The sequence below is a fragment of the Vombatus ursinus genome, unplaced genomic scaffold (genome assembly GCF_900497805.2).
Source record: "Vombatus ursinus unplaced genomic scaffold, bare-nosed wombat genome assembly UNPS02000577.1, whole genome shotgun sequence".
NCBI lineage: Eukaryota > Metazoa > Chordata > Mammalia > Diprotodontia > Vombatidae > Vombatus > Vombatus ursinus.
The window spans coordinates 24,496,581-24,515,955 of NW_020940355.1; the positions used below are offsets into that span (position 1 = coordinate 24,496,581).

Consider the following 19,375-nt stretch of genomic DNA (forward strand, 5'->3'; position numbering starts at 1 on the left):
AAAGGAAAGGAAAGGAAAGGAAAGGAAAGGAAAGGAAAGGAAAGGAATACTGTTACACCAGGAAAAAATGCTGGAATTGACAATTTCAGAGAAACCTGGGAAGACTGATGCAGAATGAAGTGAAAAGAAACATAATTTATACAATGATGTAAAGACAACTTTGAAAGACCTAAGAACTCTGATCAATGCAAAGACTAACCAGGACTAAAGATGTTACCCACCTCCTGATGGAGAGATAATGGCCTCAATATGTAAAACCAGATACACATTTTGGAGGATGACCAATTTGGGAATGTTTCTTGCATGACTAGACTATGCATATTTTATAATAAGGAGTTTTTTTCCCCTTCATGGGAAGGGAAAGAAGGGAAAGAGATGAAAAAAATTTTTTTCATTGAAAAAGATAAAATTTTGAACCTATTCCCTAACTACATCCTGTCCCCTCCCTTTATGTGCATGCATAAAAGTGCACTCCCACCCCTACCCATGCAGGAATGTACTTACTCCTCCCACAGCTTTCTCTTTGACATTCTCCTTCTCTATCCCAGGTAATGGAAAACCCCTTCACCAACCCCTCAAAGATTTAGATCACCTGGACAACCTAAATTTGGCTAATTTCAAGCACTTGTTGGCAATTCTGGAGAGGGGATTCTTGGCCAAGCTGAATGGCTACTTTCAAAATGCAATTACTTAGATAATCTAAATTAGATTAGCAAAAGCTAGGATAAGAAATAAAGGTGGGGAATGACAGGGGCCAGTAGTAACTTCACATTTTCTTCTCTCTACTACACTCCCTTAGATAAATTGAAGGTCTGACCACATCACTGCCATCCACCCCTCTGCTGAATAAACTCCAGTGGCTCCCTAATTTGCCTCCAGAATCAAATAAAAATCCTCTGGCTAGACATCAAAGCCCTTCCTAACCTTCCCTGCCCCACCTTTCTCTTATTCTTCCACCTCACACCCCAACATGTACTAGGCAATCCAGACACTGGCCTCCTGACTGCTCCTCAAACAAGACACTCCCTCTCCCAACATTTTCCCTGGTTATTCTCCATGCACGGAATGCTCTCCTCCCTCCTCATCAACATTTCCTGGCTTCCTTCAGGTCCCAGCTAAAATCTCACCTTCTACAGGAAGCCTTTCCCGATCCCCCTTAATGCTGGTGCATTCCCTCTGCTGATCATTTCCTAATTATCCTGTAAATAAGTTTGTTTGTACATAGTTCTTTGCTGGTCACCTCCTCTGCCTCCTCCTCAGACTCCTCAAAAGCAGAGGTCATCTTCTGCCTTTCTTTGTAACCCCAGTGCTTAGCAAAATGAGTGGCACTTAGTAGGTACTTAATAAATGATTACAGACTGACAACTGTTAATACCACTATCAATTTCCCCCCACTTGTCTCATGGTCTCACCTATTTTTGGAGGCAGAATGGAGTAGGGAAAGAACATTCTAGCTGCCTAGTGTTATGCAGGAAGAACCCTGTCTTCTAGTCCTAAAATAAGCAGATTCTCAACCTGTACATGATTTTGTTATTATTGTTGTTTAGGCATTTTTCAGTCATGTCCAACTCTTCATGACCCCATTTGGGATTTTCTTGGCAAAGATACTGGAGTAGTTTGCCATTTTCATTTTACAGATGAGGAAACTAAGGCAAACAGGGTGAAGTAAGTTGCCCTGGGTCACAGGGCTAGTAAGTATCTGAGGCTGGATTTGAACTCAGGTCTTCCTGACTCCAGGTCCAGTGGATAGAGATCCACTGTACCACTTAGCTGCCCTCTGTACATGATGTGTACCTTATTTTCCATTCATATGTTGGTCTGATGGCCACTTCAGTGCTCCTGTCTTGGGTTCTAAACTGCTATTCATCAGAGGCCAGATTTATACAGTCAGAGAGCTCTGTACAGTGCCAGACAGTGCCCCCCACAGTAAGTTGCTAAAGGGAAAATGATGAAAACTGTTCATTAGCACTAAAAGGAAACAGCGCTTGATTTACTAAAGAGACAAGTGCTGACCAGCGCACCTACCTGCCCACTGGCTGTGGCAGAAGTCAGACAATGCCCAGTGTCGTAAGGGATTACCTAGCGCACTCCATGCCTGAACAAGAATCGTCTACAACATCCCCAAGGGCTCAGCCAGTTTCAGCCTTTGCATCTTAGCTGTTCAATCACCTTATTTTTAGCTTTCTCCTCTACTTAATAAATACACTGTGTAGACAAAAAGGCAGCAAGGGGAGAAGAGAACTCTGTGGTCACATAATCCAATGCTTCAGAAGAATTCATTTTGGAATGAGGAAATTTAAAAAAAAAAAAAAAACCAAGAGTTTTTCCTCCAAGTGTCTTTCACCCACTTCAAGAAAAACAGCCCAGCTTCCACACCTTGCCTGTCAACAATAGCTTCACAAAAACATTTTGGAGAAAAATCACCTTATAAACACTAATCTTTAGACTAGATGAGGAGGAATAAACATGGCTAAGTGGAAAATTAATCCCACAATAGGTGAAAGTCTCCTTGAATGCCCATCGAGGAACAAAGTTGACTTCTGTCTTTTTATATTCCCAGGGTCTAACCCAGGATGCCTTTCACACAGCAGGTGCTTACTAGATGTCTACCGAATTCAAATGAATTGCTAAACCAAGATCAAAGGTACAACTCTAGCCATACAAAGAGTAAAAAGTAAGAGACATCCGTGCTGCTCTAAATTCTGGCCCAGGATCCTGACACCCCAGGGTAGAAGAAGGTTTTGCAGCACAAACTTCCAAATCACAGCTGGTGATCAATGTGTGATCATGCAGAATGGGAGCACTGCCTGTAGACTAGATTCAGGCCAATTTCCTGATTTTCAAAAAGTGGAATGAGACAGGTTCTGGAAATGAGAGATTAGGAAGCTGGTTATGGGTCCCCAGAGGCTTCTGAGAAGACCATGAGCCAGGAAGCCTACTCTTTGTGACCCCTTCCACAAAAGTCACCAAAAGGAGGGATATGTTTACTAAGGCAAAAAAGCTGTTAGGGATCTCCAGCAGAGTCCTAAAAGGAATTATTACAGGGATGGTAGATGAGCATTTCAAATACAAAGCAGTCATCACTAGATGACAAGTGATGAAGTCAGGCCAGACTGACCTCCAATGTTATGAGAACAAGAGTTCTCATACTGGCCAATGAGGGTAACACCAATGACAGAATGTATTTTAATTTCAGTAAGACATTTGACAATGTCTCTTGCAAGATATTCTTATGTAGCGGAGGTATGAACTGCATCTTAGTACAGTTACATAGATTTGTAACGAGTGAGTCCTTAACCCCCAAATGCATGAATTAACAGAACGCCAACCCAGAGATGGGTCTCTAATGGCACAAAACAAGACACGACCCTTAGCTCTGTTCTATTTAAAAGTTTTATCAATAACTTGGGTACTTATTAATTTGCCTACAATCAAGTCACTTAATCTCCAGAGTCTCAGTTTCCTCATTTGTAAAATGAGGATAACAATACCCGTACCTCACAGGGTTTAAGGAAAGTGTTTTGCAAAAATTAAGGCACTACATACATGAATGGTTATCATCATCATTGTGGCATAATGAAATATTTATCAAATTCTTGAGTAATAAAAAGCTGAGAGGAGATACCTAATACACAGGATGACAGAATTAAAATCCATAAAGATCTCTACAAGCTAAGAATGAGGGCTCAAGTATGATGAGATGAAATGTAATAAGGACAAATGTAAAGTTAAATGCAAAGCAGTTAGGTTCAAAAAATTTAAGCATGACTACAAGATAGGACATTAAGGAAGTTATTCAGTCATCTTAGTCTGACTCTGTAACTAGAGTGGTTTGTACCTGCCACTCTTCTATTTCTTTATTTTACATTCATTTTTTTTTCAGTTGTGTCTGACTATCTGTGACCCCATTTGGGGTTTTCTTGGCAAAGATACTAGAGTGGTTTGCCATTTCCTTCTCCAGCTCTTTTTACAGATGAGAAAACTGAGGCCAACAGGGTTAAGTGACTTGCCCAGGGTCACACAACTAGTAACAGCGTCTGAGGCTGGATTTGAACCCAGAAAGAGGAGTCTTCCTGACTCCAGGCCTAGTGCTCTATCCATTGTGCCACAAAGCTTCTGGATACTATAATTTATGAAGGTTTACCATAGTTAGGCCTACCCCAACAACCCAACCCATGCTTTTCTAGACTTCTTCATTCTATGCCACTAAATGTGTAATGTACACTTCTTGCCCTGGAAACTATCATCAAATCAATACTATGAGTGTTTCTGCAAAAGGCAAGTCAATTGATTGGCCTACTGCTTCACTCATCATTGTGGCTTCCCAGCCCAAAATACCCTGCTCTGGCCAATCCTCCCCTCTATGGGTTGTGTTAGGTAAGAATATAATTGCCCTAAGCACAGGGACCATTTATCTTTTGGATGTGTATTCCTAGCATTTAACACAGTGCCTGACATACAGTAAGTGAATGATAATGTTTTTTTCATTCATTTAATCAGGACAGTATGAGAACTAGAATCTGGCCTCAGACACTAACTAGCTGTGTTACCCTGGACATCCCTTTTTACCTCAGTTTCCTCATTTATAAAAAAGAACCACTCTAGTATCATTGCCCAAAAAACCCAGAAGGGATCATGAAGAGTTGGACAGGACTAAAACGACTGACCAGCAACAAAACAAATAAAGATTGCACTAAGTCAGAATTTGCAGTAATTCATGGGCAGTATTCTAGACACACTAAATAAAGTTTGAGACTACTTCCTCTGAATATTTTTGTCTTAGGCTATTCAGTAAGATATCAATTCCTTTTTTCAAACTTAAAGGTCCTCAAGAAATTAAGATTACCTTTACTGTGCCTTAACCCATTACCTCCCTGATTCTTCTCTAGGCCAGCCTTGCCTTCCCATTACCTAAGCAGGGTCACTTTCAATTCAAACATTTATTAAGCACCTATAAAGATAAAAAGAAAAATCTCTGCCCTCCATTTTGGTCTTGCCTGAATTACCAGGATATTTGAGGGAAATAATTGTCTGCTACACTTTGATTTATATAAGCCAAGTCGCTGTGGACTTTCCGAGTTCATTTTAACATCACAGGAAGGGTCAAACAAAGTTGCTTTTTCATTCTCACAGGTGTGTCTAATGTCCCAAATACCCTGAAGACCCCGATAAAGGGTCGAGGGCAGAGGTGTCAAACATACCACAAACACACAAACCCCACAGCCCCCACATGACCGCTTGCAACACTGACAAGTGCTCCCTGAACTAGATTAAAATGTAATTGGGAAATATTTAACAAAATAAATAAAATTTCAATAAAAAATAGATGAAGTTAATATGTAGTTTTCTAAGTCAATACAATACATGCCCATAGGGATCTTTACATATGGCTTAGTGGCCCTCATTTCCATTTGAGTTTGGCATTCTGATCTAGGGTATGCGTCAATGTGTATGGCATTTCTGGGGCCAATGGGCTGGGGGAAGGAGAATGAATTTTGCTTGGAGACTCAGACGTTAAACTTACACCATAACTCTATCTCCAAGAGAAAGAAATATTTCTCTTATATAAATAACCAATTATTAATTGAGATGAAGATTGTCCCTTCCAGTTTCCTCACTCAGAAATAAACCCCCATAAGTAATTCAGCCAATCCTTGTGAAGGACATTGCTGATAGATGAGATTGGCCAATCCCCACCCAAGTAGAAGCCCTTACAAGGAGAATTCAATCCAGGTGGAATTCTTAGCCACCATGTTCACTGTTCACTGGCTGGGTGGAGGAGACATCCTTTTGTACAGACTGCCTGAAGCTCAGGAGTAGCCTGGCTTGAGATGAGTCTCTCTTTGTCCATGAGTGATGGGATCAGAGTCCTGTACCCAGCCCTCATTAGAATAGACCCACCTCTCATTATAACATTCGTTCTCTCATTAATTGTGAACCAATCAGAGTTAATTCCCACCTGTTGGAAATACCAAATGACCATCATTTTATTAATTATGTGCTAGCCCTAATTAATAAAAAGATTAATAACCCAAAAATTATGTCTCTCAAACTTTTCATATGTCACATTAGGCTTCATTCACCTACTTCTTATGAAGTAGAAAGAACGCTGAATCATGAGTCAGGAGAACTTGATTCTAGTCTCAGCTTTGCCATGCCTAGCTTCATGACCCAAGGCAAGTCCCCTAACCTCTCTTCGCTTCAATTTCTGATAAGTAAGAGAGTTAGACTGGACAGTTTCTAATATCTCTTCTAGTTCTAACACTTCGTGGTTTCATGTTTCCAGAGCTTCAGCCAAGGTCTAAAGAGATGAGATACTTTCAGGAGTGAAGCTTAATAAATCTGTCACCAATCAACCTGGCAGGCAACCAACCCAACCCAACTGAGAAAACGCTGGCCCTGAAACAAAAGGGTATTTGTGGCAGACAAATCATTCCATGAGCAGAATGAGCATCAAGAAAATGCACTGGACAAAAATCTGTACTTCCACAGAAGCCATATCAGATAATTAATTTCCCTTACAGGAAAATATGCTCTACAAAGTAAGGCATTTCAGCATTCCTTTAAAGAGTGAGCTCTCTGTGTCTTTAAGTGAACTTACAAAAGACTTTCGAGCATCAGATCTACTGTGTAAAATGAGATCTCATGTACATACCTAATCGCTGAGCAAGACAGTTGGAGGTCGTGTCAGAGGTATCTCCAAGAAGGGAAGTGGACACTGGAATGGAGTCCTGAGAGCAAAGCAAAGAATGAATTACTGTTACTCTAGCCAAGAATAAGATTACCCACATCTCAATAGCCAGCATTTTCTCAGTTGGGTTGGGTTGGTTGCCTGCCAGGTTGATTGGTGACAGAATGGTAGTGTTAAATCCCTACACATATTTTTGTTCAGTTGTTTCCAGTCATGTCTGACTCTTAATAACCTCACATTTGGGGTTTTCTTGGGGTTTGCCATTTCCTTCTCCAGGTCATTTCACCCTGAGGAAACAGGGTGAAGTGACTTGCTCAGGGTCACATTGCTAGTAAGTGTCTGAGGCTGGATTTGAACACAGGATGATGAGTCCTCCTGACTTCAAGCCCTGCCCTCTATCCACTAAACCACCTTACCTCCCCTACATGCCTACTAAGGCAGGAGAGAGGTAAGGTTTGTATAATCCTTCAGATGCCTTAATGTAGCATCTGCTATTTACAAGGTAAGTGCTAAAGCTCTCTAAGCACAGATCTGCTGAAGTTGATACCCAGGTGCTAGAACTCATGTTATCATGTTAGGATAATATCTAACACATGTTGAAGGTCAACACTTCCTCTTGCCCTGCAGCAGATGTAACACCAAGTAAAGAGGGGAATTCTAGGGTCTGAGCATGGACTACCACTTCTCAACCAGCACTGGCATCCTGGGAGCCAGGACACCTTACCTCCTCAACGACACCTAGAACAAACCAGCTGCTTTCCCTCCAATGACTCTACTATGTTCTACACGGTTAATGAGGAAAATATCATAAAAGGCAAGATTAATAATGCACTTAGGATAAGAAAGGAAGCAGTCAGATGGGGGGGAATCTTTGTATCAAATTTCTCTAGTAGGGGTTTAGCCTGTAAGATATACAAACAATTACTGATACAGAGATAAAAATAGATGATACAGATACAGATATAAATGATGTAGCTATATAGATGATATTGATATAGACATAAAAAAGACCAAAAGCCATTTCCCCAATTGATAAGCAGTCAAAGGAAATGACCAAACAGTTCTCAAAAGAATTGCAAAGTATTCACAACCACATGAGAGAATATTCCAAATCACCAGTAATAAGAGAAATGCAAACCAAAACAACTGAGGTTTCACTTCACACATGACAAACTGAGTGTTGCAATGTTGAAGGGGTTGTAGGAAGGAAGGAGACAAGCACCGGTAAAATACCTACTATGTGCTGGTCAAAGCTAGACTCTTTACAAATACCTCATTTGATCCTCACAACAGCCCTGGGAGGTAGGTGCTATTATTATTCCCATTTTACAGCTGAGGAAATTGAGGCAAACAGAAGTTAAATGACCTGCCCAGGGTCACACAGCTAGCAAGTGTCAGAGGCCTAATCTGAACTCAAGTCTGACTCCAGGCACAGCATTCTATAACTTTGAGTTATCTAGCTGATTGAGCTTTCTAGATGTTTCTAGCTGTTTTCTTGTAGGAAGATCCACACCCTGGTACACTGTTGATGGAACTGTGCATCAGTATAACCAATTTGGAATCAAATAAAGTGACTAAAATGTCCATACCCTTTGAATCAGAAATTACCAGGCTTATTCCCCAGGGAGGGTATTGATAAGAAGAAAGTCCCATGTGTAACAAATGATGTATAGCAGCACTTTTTGGGATAGCAAAAAACTGAAAACCAAGTGGATGCCCATCTATGGGGAATGGCTAAACAAACTGTGGTACATGAATGTAATGGAATGTTCCTGTTTTCTAAGGAGTGATATATGGAGTGAAAACAGAGAAGCATGGACTGATACAGAGTGAAGTAAGCAGAGCCAAGAAAATAATACACGTGAAAATAAAATGGAAAAAACAGTGTAGAAAAACCATATACATATGAAAAGTAAAAAGTAAATGTTGGGGGCAGCTAGGTGGTACAGTGGATAGAGCTCAGGAGAACCTGAGTTCAAATCTGGACTCTGACACATAACACTTACTAGCTGTGTGACCCTAGGCAAGTCATTTAACCCCATTGCCTAGCCAAAAAGGAAAAAAAAAATTAAATAAAAAAAAATTTTTTAAAAGTAAATGTTGCAAAATTCTAAAGACCAAGCATGGCTCAAAAGAAGACATGAAAAGTTACTTTATTTGCCTCTCTTTGCAGAGGTAGGAGGTTTACAAGTACTGGACATTGCATGTACTTTCAGACTTTTTTGGAGGTACTGATCAATGATACTGATTTTGTCTTTTTTTTTAGAGGGGGTGTCTTTAAAAAATATCATTTGTTATATGGGATGGCTCTCTGGGAAAGGAAGATAATAGAGGAAATGATGGTGATATAAAAGAAAGACATCAATTAACACTTATTTTAGAAAATTAAAAGGTCACTAAAAGAAATCTGAAAAACTCACAAAGGATAGTTAGGGACCACATGGCCAAAATACTGTGTGTGTGTGTGTGTGTGTGTGTGTGTGTGTATGTGTATATATATATATATATATATATATACATATATATATATACACACACACATATACATAATCAAATGCCATCACTACATTGAATCTTTTTACTTAACAGTTTTCTATGTCACAAGTATAGATTCAGTGAAGGAAAAGAGGTATCAAAATGACTGATTTAAAGACAAAAGGAATCAATAATTTTTTTAAAAAAGAAATTTGGATAGGAAATGTGACATATTCTCACTTCCTCATTAAGGGGTTCACCAAAAAAAAATTTTTAATTAAAAAAATAAAAAACATCAGCACTAATTCATAAGCTGACCAACTTCACTAAAGGCTGTTTTCACTAGAAGACTGTTAAAAAGATGGCTTGCAAATGCTCAGAAAGCAGCCCCTCATTAGAATGGGTCCACCTCTCATAAAATTCTTCTCATTAACTGTTACCAATCAGAGTTGACTGCCACCCTCAGGAACACTCACTCTTCCAAGGGCATATAAGCGTTGAGCAGGTTCCATGAGGGGTCTTGCCACTGACCCCTTTTATTAGTTACCTGCTAGCATAATTAATAAAATTATTAATTACCCAGAAACTATGTCTCCCGTACTTTTTATACATCATAAATCTTCTCTCCCATACTTTCCTTTGGAGCCTCCCAAACACTGAGCTAGCTCTGGAAATGAGTGTGTCAACCTCATTATCAATGTGTACATCCCTGGAGAGTACACTACTTATGAGTGAACTTATCCACAGCACTCAAAACTTCTCTATTTGCTGTAAACAGTGGTTCCATGTACGGATAGTGTGGCGGTGGCAGATGGAGCACCTCTGTTTTCTTGGTACTGATTGTTAGGTCAAAATTAGCACAAGCAGCAGAAAATCGAGCCATACTTTGTTGCATCTCAGCTTCAGAGGCTGCATTGAGTGCACAATCATTTGCAAACAGAAAATCCCACACCAACACTCCCTCCACTTTGCTCTTGGCTTGTGGCCTTTTCAAGTTGAAGAATTTACCAACAGTGCAGTAGCTGACGTCGTCATTGAAGGCATTTGACAACACGGGTGAAAACATCATGTTAAAAAATGTGGGAGCAAGCACACAGCCTTGTTTCACTCCACTGGTGATTGGGAAAGCAAAAGAGCATTGTCTGTTATCCAGAATCCAGGCAAGCATGCAGTCATGAAACTGACGTACAATATGGGAGAGAAGAGGTATTAGACTGTCTATCAAACTGAAGGTCTACTGAGCCATTGTGCTGACCTCATTGTTGTATGCCTATGAAACCTGGACAGTATACCAGCGCCATGCCAGGAAACTAAATCGCTTCTATTTGAATTGTCTTAGGAAGATTCTGAAGATCACCTGGCAGGATAAGATACCAGACACTGAGGTCCTTTCTTGAACTAAACTGCCAAGCATTCAAACTCTACTTCAGAAAGAGCAACTGCGATGGGCTGGCCATGCTGTTTGAATGCAAAATGTACGCTTGCCAAAAAGACTGTTTTATGGAGAACTCAAACAGGGCAAGCGTTCACATGGTGATCAGAAAAAGCGATACAAGGACACTCTCAAGGTCTCTCCTAAGAACTTTGGGATTGATTGTGTGACATGGCAGACACTGGCACAGGACTGCCCACATGCTCTCCTCAGAAAAGGTATGGTGCTCTATGAGCAAAGCAGAATTGAAATAGCTTAGAAGAAACTCATGATGCGAAAATCTAGAGAATCCACCCCAAATGTTCACATGGACTATTTGTGGCCGACCTGTGGTACAACATCCCGAGCTTGTATTGGTCTGATCAGCTACAGTCGGATGCACTGTAACTTGACTCGTGCATAGTGATAGCATTTTGGGCCTCTTCGAGAAAGGAAGGATAACCTACCAACCAACCAACCAACATCACAAATACACTGACCAAATCTGATGAGATCTGTAATATTCCAGATCTGGAAGTCCTCACTTCCCCAATAAAGGGACAGAGGTAAATTTTCTCAGGATGAAAATTAGTCATTAAAATTATACAGCATTCAATCTCATTTTACAGTTCTTTCCATTTACATTGTCATAGTCCTTGTGTGTTATTTTCCTGGTTTGGCTTATATCACTCTGCATCTGTTCATGTAAGTCTTCCCATATTTCTTTAAATTCCAAGTTATTAAATTTCAATTCAATAAACATTAAGTGTCTACAACGTACTAAGACCTGGGCTAAGTAATGAATTGTATCATGCTGACCTCATTTTCTTTTTTAACAGGATTGGCAGATGTGGGGAATGCCATAGATATAATATTCCTGGATTTCAACAGAGCATGTAACAAAGTCCCCCTCCCTAATATGGGTGGAGACAAGATGCTAGATAGTAGTACAAGGTGGGTAGACTGTTAACTGGTTGAATATACTAGGCCAGAGGTGGAGAACCTGCAGCCTCAAGGCCATATGCAGCTTTCTAGGTCCTCAGGTGCAGCCTTTTGACTAAGTCCAAGTTTTACAAAACGAAACCTTTTATTAAGGGGATTTGTTCTGTGAAGTTTGGATTCAGTCAAAGGGCCACACTTGAGGACCTAGAGGGCCACATGTGGCCTGAAGTCCACAGGTTCCCCACCCTGTACTAGGTTAAAGAGTGATTACTAGATCGACGTCAACCTGGGAGAAGGTCCCTAACAGACTGAACCCTTGGCCCCGTTCTGTTCAGCATTTTTACCGAATGGCCTGGGTAAAGGCTAGCTCAAGGAGCTGACAGTCCTTTGTGCACTACACACTAGTCACACAATATCTCAAGGACTGTGTACAAGAGACTGGTTACCTCATTTTAAGACAGACAATGACAGATTGAATTATATCCACAGGAGGGTGAGCATAATGGTGAACAGGGCTACGTCACAGGAAGATCACTGGAGGAACTAAACAAGACACAAGATGAGCCTAAGCATGGACATGGGGCAGTCAGTTAGTCTATCAGTCTATGCATATGTGTATGTGCATCTATGTGTATATATTGAGAAGAGAATTTATAATTTTCATATTAATCGATATGATATGTGTAATGAATATACTAATAACTTAGTTTTCTCAAGAGCTGTCTCTCTAGCTCAGGAGTCAGAGCTCACAATGCAGCTTAAACTGATTAATCAAAACTCTGACAACGCTCACAATCACTGGACCTTAATTAAATGGAATCAAAAATTGTAGAATCTGTTCCCATTACCGAGCTCTGGTTCTGTACGTTAGGGGAGGTGGCCACAACCCCCAAAGACTTGGCTCCAGAATTGTTGCATTGTGGGATTTACGGGTTTCTCATGGGAGACCACTAAATAATTGTTTGTAATACACCTTCCCCAGTTGAGATTTAAGTATATAACCTGTGCTTTTCCTTTAGCTAAAAGAACATTCCTCACTCTGAAACTGATTAATTAAACTACTTGATTACTGACACTTCCATGTCTAAGTCTGCTTTGTGCGGCTCCAACCATTCTCAGATTGGAGACTAGCTCAGTAAAATCCTGTTCACAGTATATGTACACATGTGTATATATGTGTGTGTGTATACATGTGTGCATCTATATATAGATTCAAATAAATAGATAGATTCATCTATATATAGGTATACACACATATGTGGAGAGAGGGGGAAGGAGAGAGAAAGCAAAATAGAGTGAGATGGGGCCATCAGTCAACAAGCATTAAGTGCTTATTATGCACCAAATAAAGTGGGGGAGAGGGCACTAGGGGGCACAATGGATACAGTGCTGATCCTAAAGTCAGGAAGAGTCATCTTCCTGAGTTCAAATCTGGTCTCAGATTCTTGCTAGCTGTGTGACCCTGGGCAAGTCACTAACCCTGTCTGCCTCAGTTTCCACATCTGTAAAATGACCTAGAGAAAGAAATGGCAAACAACTCTAGTATCTTTGACAAGAAAACCCCAAACAGGGTCATGAAGAGTCGGACATGACTGAAAACGGACTCAACAACAACAAAAAAGTGCCAAACATTGTGTTTAGCACTGGGGATACAGAGAAAAGCAAAAACAAATGAACAAAAAAAAAAGTATCTGCCCTCAAGGAGCTTACCTTCTAATAGAGAAAACAATGAATCACAAAAATGGGGAAGGGATCCACGTGTACAAAAATATTTATAGCAGCTCTTTTTGTGGTGGCAAAGAATTTGAAATTGAGGGGATGCCCATCAATTGGGGAATGGCTGAACAAGTTGTGGTATATGATTGCAATGGAATACTATTGTGCTGTAAGAAATGATGAGCAGGCAGACTTCAGAAAAACCTGGAAGGACTTATATGGACTGATGCTGAGTGAAATGAGCAGAACCAGGACAACGTTGTGCACAGTAACAGCCATACTGTGCTATGACTGACTTTGATAGACTTGGCTCTTTTCAACAATGCAAGAATCTAAGACATCTCCAAAAGTCTCATGATGGAAAATGCTATCCATATCCAGAGACAGAACTATGGAGTTTGAATGCAGATCAAAGCATGCTATTTGCTTTTTTTTTCTTCTGTTTTGTTTTGTTTCTTCTTTCTTGTGGTTCCTCCTATTGGTTCTAATTTTTCCTTACAACATGACTAATGTGAAAATATGTTTAACAGGAATGTATATGTACAGCCTATATTAGATTGTGCGCCATCTTGGGGAGGGAGGTGGGGAAGGAGGGGAAGAAAAATTTAAAACTCAAAAGCTTATGGAAGTGATTATTGAAAACCAAAACTAAATTAATTAATAATAAAATTTAAAAAGAAAAGAAACTAGGAGTGAGAACAGAGGGAGAGAAGAAAAGACAGAAGGTGAAGATACTGGGAAGAATTTCAGAGTTTGAAGATCATTAATTAGGACATCAATGGATGTTGTTAAAAATGAAGCTAAGGTAGAAGTAGGTCATAAAAAGTTAGGAGGATGAACTGACTTTACTGAAAAAAGAGGCGGACCCTGACCCAAAGATCTCACGTCAGATTCTTCCATGACCCCCATTTTGGGTTCTCTTGGCAAAGATACTGGAGTGGTTTTCCATTTCCTTCTCCAGTTCATCTCACTGATGAGGAAACTGAGGCAAACAGGGTTAAGTGACTTGCCCAGGGTCACACAGCTAGTAAGTGTCTGAGGCCAGATTTGAAGTCATGTTTTCCTGACCCCAAGCCCCAGTCACCTTGCAGCCCAAGATCCCACTGGTAGAAGGAATACATGAAAGGAGGAAAAAGACATACACCATGGTATTGATAGCAAACCGGAAACAAAGTAGATGTTCATTGCTTGGAGAATAGGTAAACAAACCCTGTAACCTGAACGTGGTGACACGTTACTGAACTGATAACAAATGCTGAATATGAAGAAGGTGGAGAGACATGGGAAAACTTACAAGATGTGATCCAAAAGTCACAAAATATAAACAATGACTACAACAATGTAAGTGGAACCGATAACCACAAGAAAAAATCAAAACTGAAAGCTGTATAATTATAATAATGAAGCTTAGCTCCAAGATGAGATATGAGAACATACCTGCCTCTCTTTTTTTCAGAGGTTTAACTACGAATGTGAAACATTGCATACTGTCAAACATAACTGATATGTTGATTATTTTTGCCATACTGTTTATTTTTCCTTTTTAAAAAAAAATTCTTTGTCATAAAGTATGGCTCTTAGTAGGGAAGAGGTGAGAGATGTGAAGGTGATATAAAAACTTTCAATAAAAAAGGTATTTATAATGTCAATATATGTTGTAAAATGGGACCTCCCTAGGGAAGATGGGGGTCCCCACTAGGGAAATGCATAACTAAACGTGGCTAATCTCCTCCTTACCCCCCATGACCTGCATGCTTAGCATTAGAGAAACCATCACAGGTGAGCAATCTTATTTATGCTACAGCCAGCATCCTCCTACCCCCCTTCATATCCCTAGGGATGTCGGAGAAGGGCAGGAAAAAAAAAGGCAATGGGATGAAGTGGGGTTGGAGATTCAGAAAGAAATAAAAGACAAGTTTGCACAGGAGCCCAACCAGCCTTCTAGGAACAGCATCCACCTGGATGTGTACGTTCTCCAAACTGCCCCGCGCCCAAGCTCGGCTCGTGCAAATCCCACTTCTCACCCACCCAAGGAAAGGGAAGGTCCACCCCCATGCACCCTCAGCAGCGCTAGGTGCGCGCCCAGCCCTAGCGGGAGCTCGCTCCACCCCCGCGTTCCAGTCCCGGGCCGCGTTCTACTAAGCCCAGAAACTCCGCCCGCGCCCGTGCCCGCGCCCGCGTCCGTGCCGGCGACTCACGTAACGGTTGCACATGGCCACGGCGAGGTTGCGCAGGTTGGGCGTCGCGCCCACCCACAGGAAGAGCGAATCCGTCAGCCGCATCACGTGGAAGTGGACGAGCTGCTCCCACAGCCTCACGCTGAAGTTGTGCAGCGAGATGTCCCCGTTCCCGGGCGCCGGCGGCCCCTCCATGCTGGCCTGGGCTTCCCAGCGTCCGGGTGCAGCCAGTCCCCCGGCCACCAATCCGGCTTTCCCCGGCCCCCGCCAGGCCAAAGCAAGCGATGACCGAAAGAGTGAGCCAGGATTTCGCTTTCGGTTTCCAAGGGGAGTGGGGAAGGGTAGGAGAGAAAAATGCTCATTGGGTGCAGTGGCCGGCCTGGGGCGAACCTAACTGCTGCATTATCTTTCCTACAACCCAGTATTGCACTCAGAAACTGACTCGGAACCCTCGTGTACCCCTGTAGTTGCGGGGTTTGTGCCCGTTGTCTTTTTATTCGTACCTTTAAAGATGTTTTGTATTTTGCAGACCTATTATATTTACAATTTGTTTTACTTACAAATTTATTTGCAAAATTCTTTACCACCCCCTCTTGTCCCTTCAGCTTGGTCCCGCGTTCCTCAGCTCCCCTTAGGAAGCTAAAGCCTTGCACCCAGGGATCAAAATCCTCAACTTTAGAAACGCTCTAGACAAATCCTATTTCTTTCAAAAGAAGGAAATTTATTGTAACTTTTTTTTACATCACATTTCCTTGCACCACTCCTTCCAAACCTCCATTGTGACCAGAGAAAGAGAGACACAGACAGAGACAGAGAGAACATCACTCAAACATCATCGCCCAAAATATCTGCACCTGTGACCCGATCTGCCTGTGTATTTGGTCCTAATAGTGCTGCCTTTCTGTGAGGGGGAGATAATCTGTTACGAGGGACTTTGATTGCTTTTCCTTTTTTTTTTTAAATTACTCAGAATCTGACCGTCCTTTAGTGACTTTTCATTCACTTGTCATTGGTTATATCGTTCTCTTGGTTCTGCATGGGCTCATACACATCTGTCCATGCTTCTCTGAATTCTTCATATTTATTGTTTATTGTTCCACAATACTATTACATTCCATTCATATACCATAGTTTTGGGGTTTTGGGGGGGGTCAACTATTTCCAAACAATAGGCACCCCCTTTATTTCCAGGTCTTTGCTAACACAAAGATTAACGTGACTGTTGTGATATTTGTACTTTTGCTTCTGTCATTCCCCATCTTCTACATATGGAAATGTGTATGGTCAGCAGGGAAGGGTGTGGTGACCGGTTTTGGGTCTTGGGACATCCACCAAGTCTAAAGGCCCCTGACCCCATGTGAGTGGGCCTTTTTTATGCCTTAAGGTGACCAAGAAGTCATGTAAGTATGGCCAGGGAAGCTGCTTCCTGGGGCACACAAATTGATCTTTACCCCACCTCCAGGCCAATTTTAGGAGAAAAGTAGGGGAGGACCCCCGTAGATATTGGTCTGATCACCCCCAGATAGTCTGTAACTGGTTCTGGTCTGGTGAATGACAGTCTTTGATTGACTGAAGTTACAGAACTGGAACTTTCCAAAGCTGGTCTTGACCAGTCTCTCACTAGGACCTCTTCTCTTTATTTGACTACTTCAATGCCAGCATCCTATGAGAGACAATACCCATCTGGGAGAGACTTTGGGCCCTTTTCCCATCCGAGGCCAACATGTGGTCCCATGAAATGGGCCTTGGTGTTTGTGCTCCCAGTTTAGGTAAGGAAAATTAATCTGGAGGTTACAACCTGGTGAGTTTTGAAAGGTTATCGAAGTGAACCACCTAGGAGTCTGGAAGTCCAGGAGCTGAGCCCATGCCAGGTTTTGCAGCCAGCCCAGCACTGATTCCCCAAGGATCAATAAATAAAATAATGCCACATTTGGATGGGAAGTTGATGAGACTAAAATTAAGTGGAGACTATGATAAGTCTGAACCTACTTTCCCCAGAGACTGAGTTAGTGGCATAGGGGATAGGGTGCTCCTGAGGTGTGGGGGGAAATATTAGTACTTCTGTCCTTACTATGTCTTCTAAGTAAATATAGCTTTGTAAAAACTAATTGATGTTAATTGGTTAAATGGAACTGCAGGCTAGTCACTGGTAGTTAACAGTGAAGGGAACACACAGGAATTAGGGCTCAAGCCAATGGTGATGCCTCAGTCTCTTCAGGGGAGGGGTACCCCTAGAACCCTGAGGAGGAGGTTTAAGTGCCAGAGAATACTCCATCTAAGTAGTGTTAGAGAGTTTCCTGGAGAATTAAGAGATTAAGGGACCTGTCCAGGGTCACACAGCCAATATATGTCCAGAGAACAGTATTGAACCCAAATCTTCCTGGCTCACAGATCAACTCTATCCACCATTCCAACCTACCTCCTTTGAAAATGAGTATAACATTAAAGCATCAGTAAAAGTTTGTTGTTGTTTTTAAAGCTACTGAAAACAATCAAGGAAAACTAGGTCATGTGTGTGAATAGCCTATGAAATGTAGAGATGTGTTCCAATAGTAACCTTTAAGCAGAAGCTCTAGGATCTAAATTTTTCTCTTAAGAAAGTTCCTTATATTATCCGAACCATTTCTGCCAAGAAGCAAGTCCTTGCTGAATATGGTTTTAATTACTATCACTTCCTTATCCTATACTTCCTCAATTGTCATGGATACAATTTGCATCATATTATCATTTTGTGAGCAGGCACTCTGAGTTTTGTTGTTGCATGGACAGAACCTAGCAAGATACCTTACATAGAGTAAGCATTTAATAAATATTCCATGAAAATCAAAGGGATACCCATCAATTGGGGAATGGCTAAACAAGCTGTGGTATATGATTGTAATGGAATATTTTTGTGCTGTAAGTAATGGCAAGCAGGACGATTTCAGAAAAACCTGGAAAGACTTGCATGAACTGATGCAAAGTGAAGTGAACAGAACCAGGGGAACGTTGTACATAGTAACAGTAATATTGGTCAATGAAGAACTGTGAATGACTTAGCTATTCTCAGCAATACAATGATCCAAGACAATCCCAAAGTACTCATGATGAAGTATACGATCCAGAGAAAGAACTGATATTGATTGAATATAGAAGCATGCTGTTTTTCACTTTCTTTCACTTTTTCTTTTATTCAAGTTTTCTTGTACAAAATGACTAATATGGATATGTTTTACATAGTTGCAATAAATAAATAAATAAATATTCGATGAATTGGTAATGCACTAGTTCATAAATTGCTTTGTAATTGTAGGCATGTTTCTCTCCCGAGGGAAGGCAGGGACTTGTCTTCTACTTCTTTTGAAAACTGATCATTTCTTACTATACTATCAGAAACAACGTGGGGTCAGAACTGCTTATCATATGAACTACTGCCCACAACTGAATGCCTTTTGTATGTTGACCAGATTAAGGAGGCAAATTAGTAAGTCACTCTGGGCTTCTGATTGGTGATCATTCATTTCTGGCCTGGATCCGCATCCACCATGCTACTTATCAGCTTTCTTCAAGTCATGCCTCTACTCATATACTCTGGTGTTCCATAATGTGCACCCCCTGTTTTTCAACTCTACTTCTGAGAACAGTATTGAAATCAACATTGATTCTTAGAAAGGATATGTCAGTCTTTCGCCCTATGACTTTAAATACCATCTCTGGTGACGTCTCTGTCTCTTCCCAGCCATCAATCTTCTCTTTCCAACCTTATTTTATTTATTTCCAACCTTATCTCTGTATGTTTTCATTTCCTGATAGAATATAAGCTCCTTGAAGGCAAGGGATGCCTTGCTTTCTTGTATTGGTATAGTAAGTGCTTAGTACAATGCCTGGCATATAGTAAGTACTTAAAGCTTTTTCATTTATTATTCCTGTAGATGGCAAATGGTATTAAAAGTATATAACTCTTAAGATAGATAGTTTCAAGTG

At 41.0% G+C, this 19,375-nt stretch overlaps 1 protein-coding gene across 1 annotated transcript in view; it reads right to left on the reverse strand.

The window, feature by feature from the left end:
• PSMG4 (proteasome assembly chaperone 4) overlaps positions 1-15,867 on the reverse strand; it is a 19,032-nt gene extending 3,165 nt beyond the window's left edge. Inside the window, exons 1-2 of the mRNA XM_027873706.1 lie at positions 15,434-15,867; positions 6,656-6,731 (exon numbers count right to left, since the gene is read on the reverse strand). Of these exons, the coding sequence (XP_027729507.1) occupies positions 6,656-6,731; positions 15,434-15,607 (250 nt within the window). The 5' untranslated portion in view covers positions 15,608-15,867. The remainder of the gene's footprint in view (positions 1-6,655; positions 6,732-15,433) is intronic.
• Positions 15,868-19,375: the final 3,508 nt, after the last annotated feature.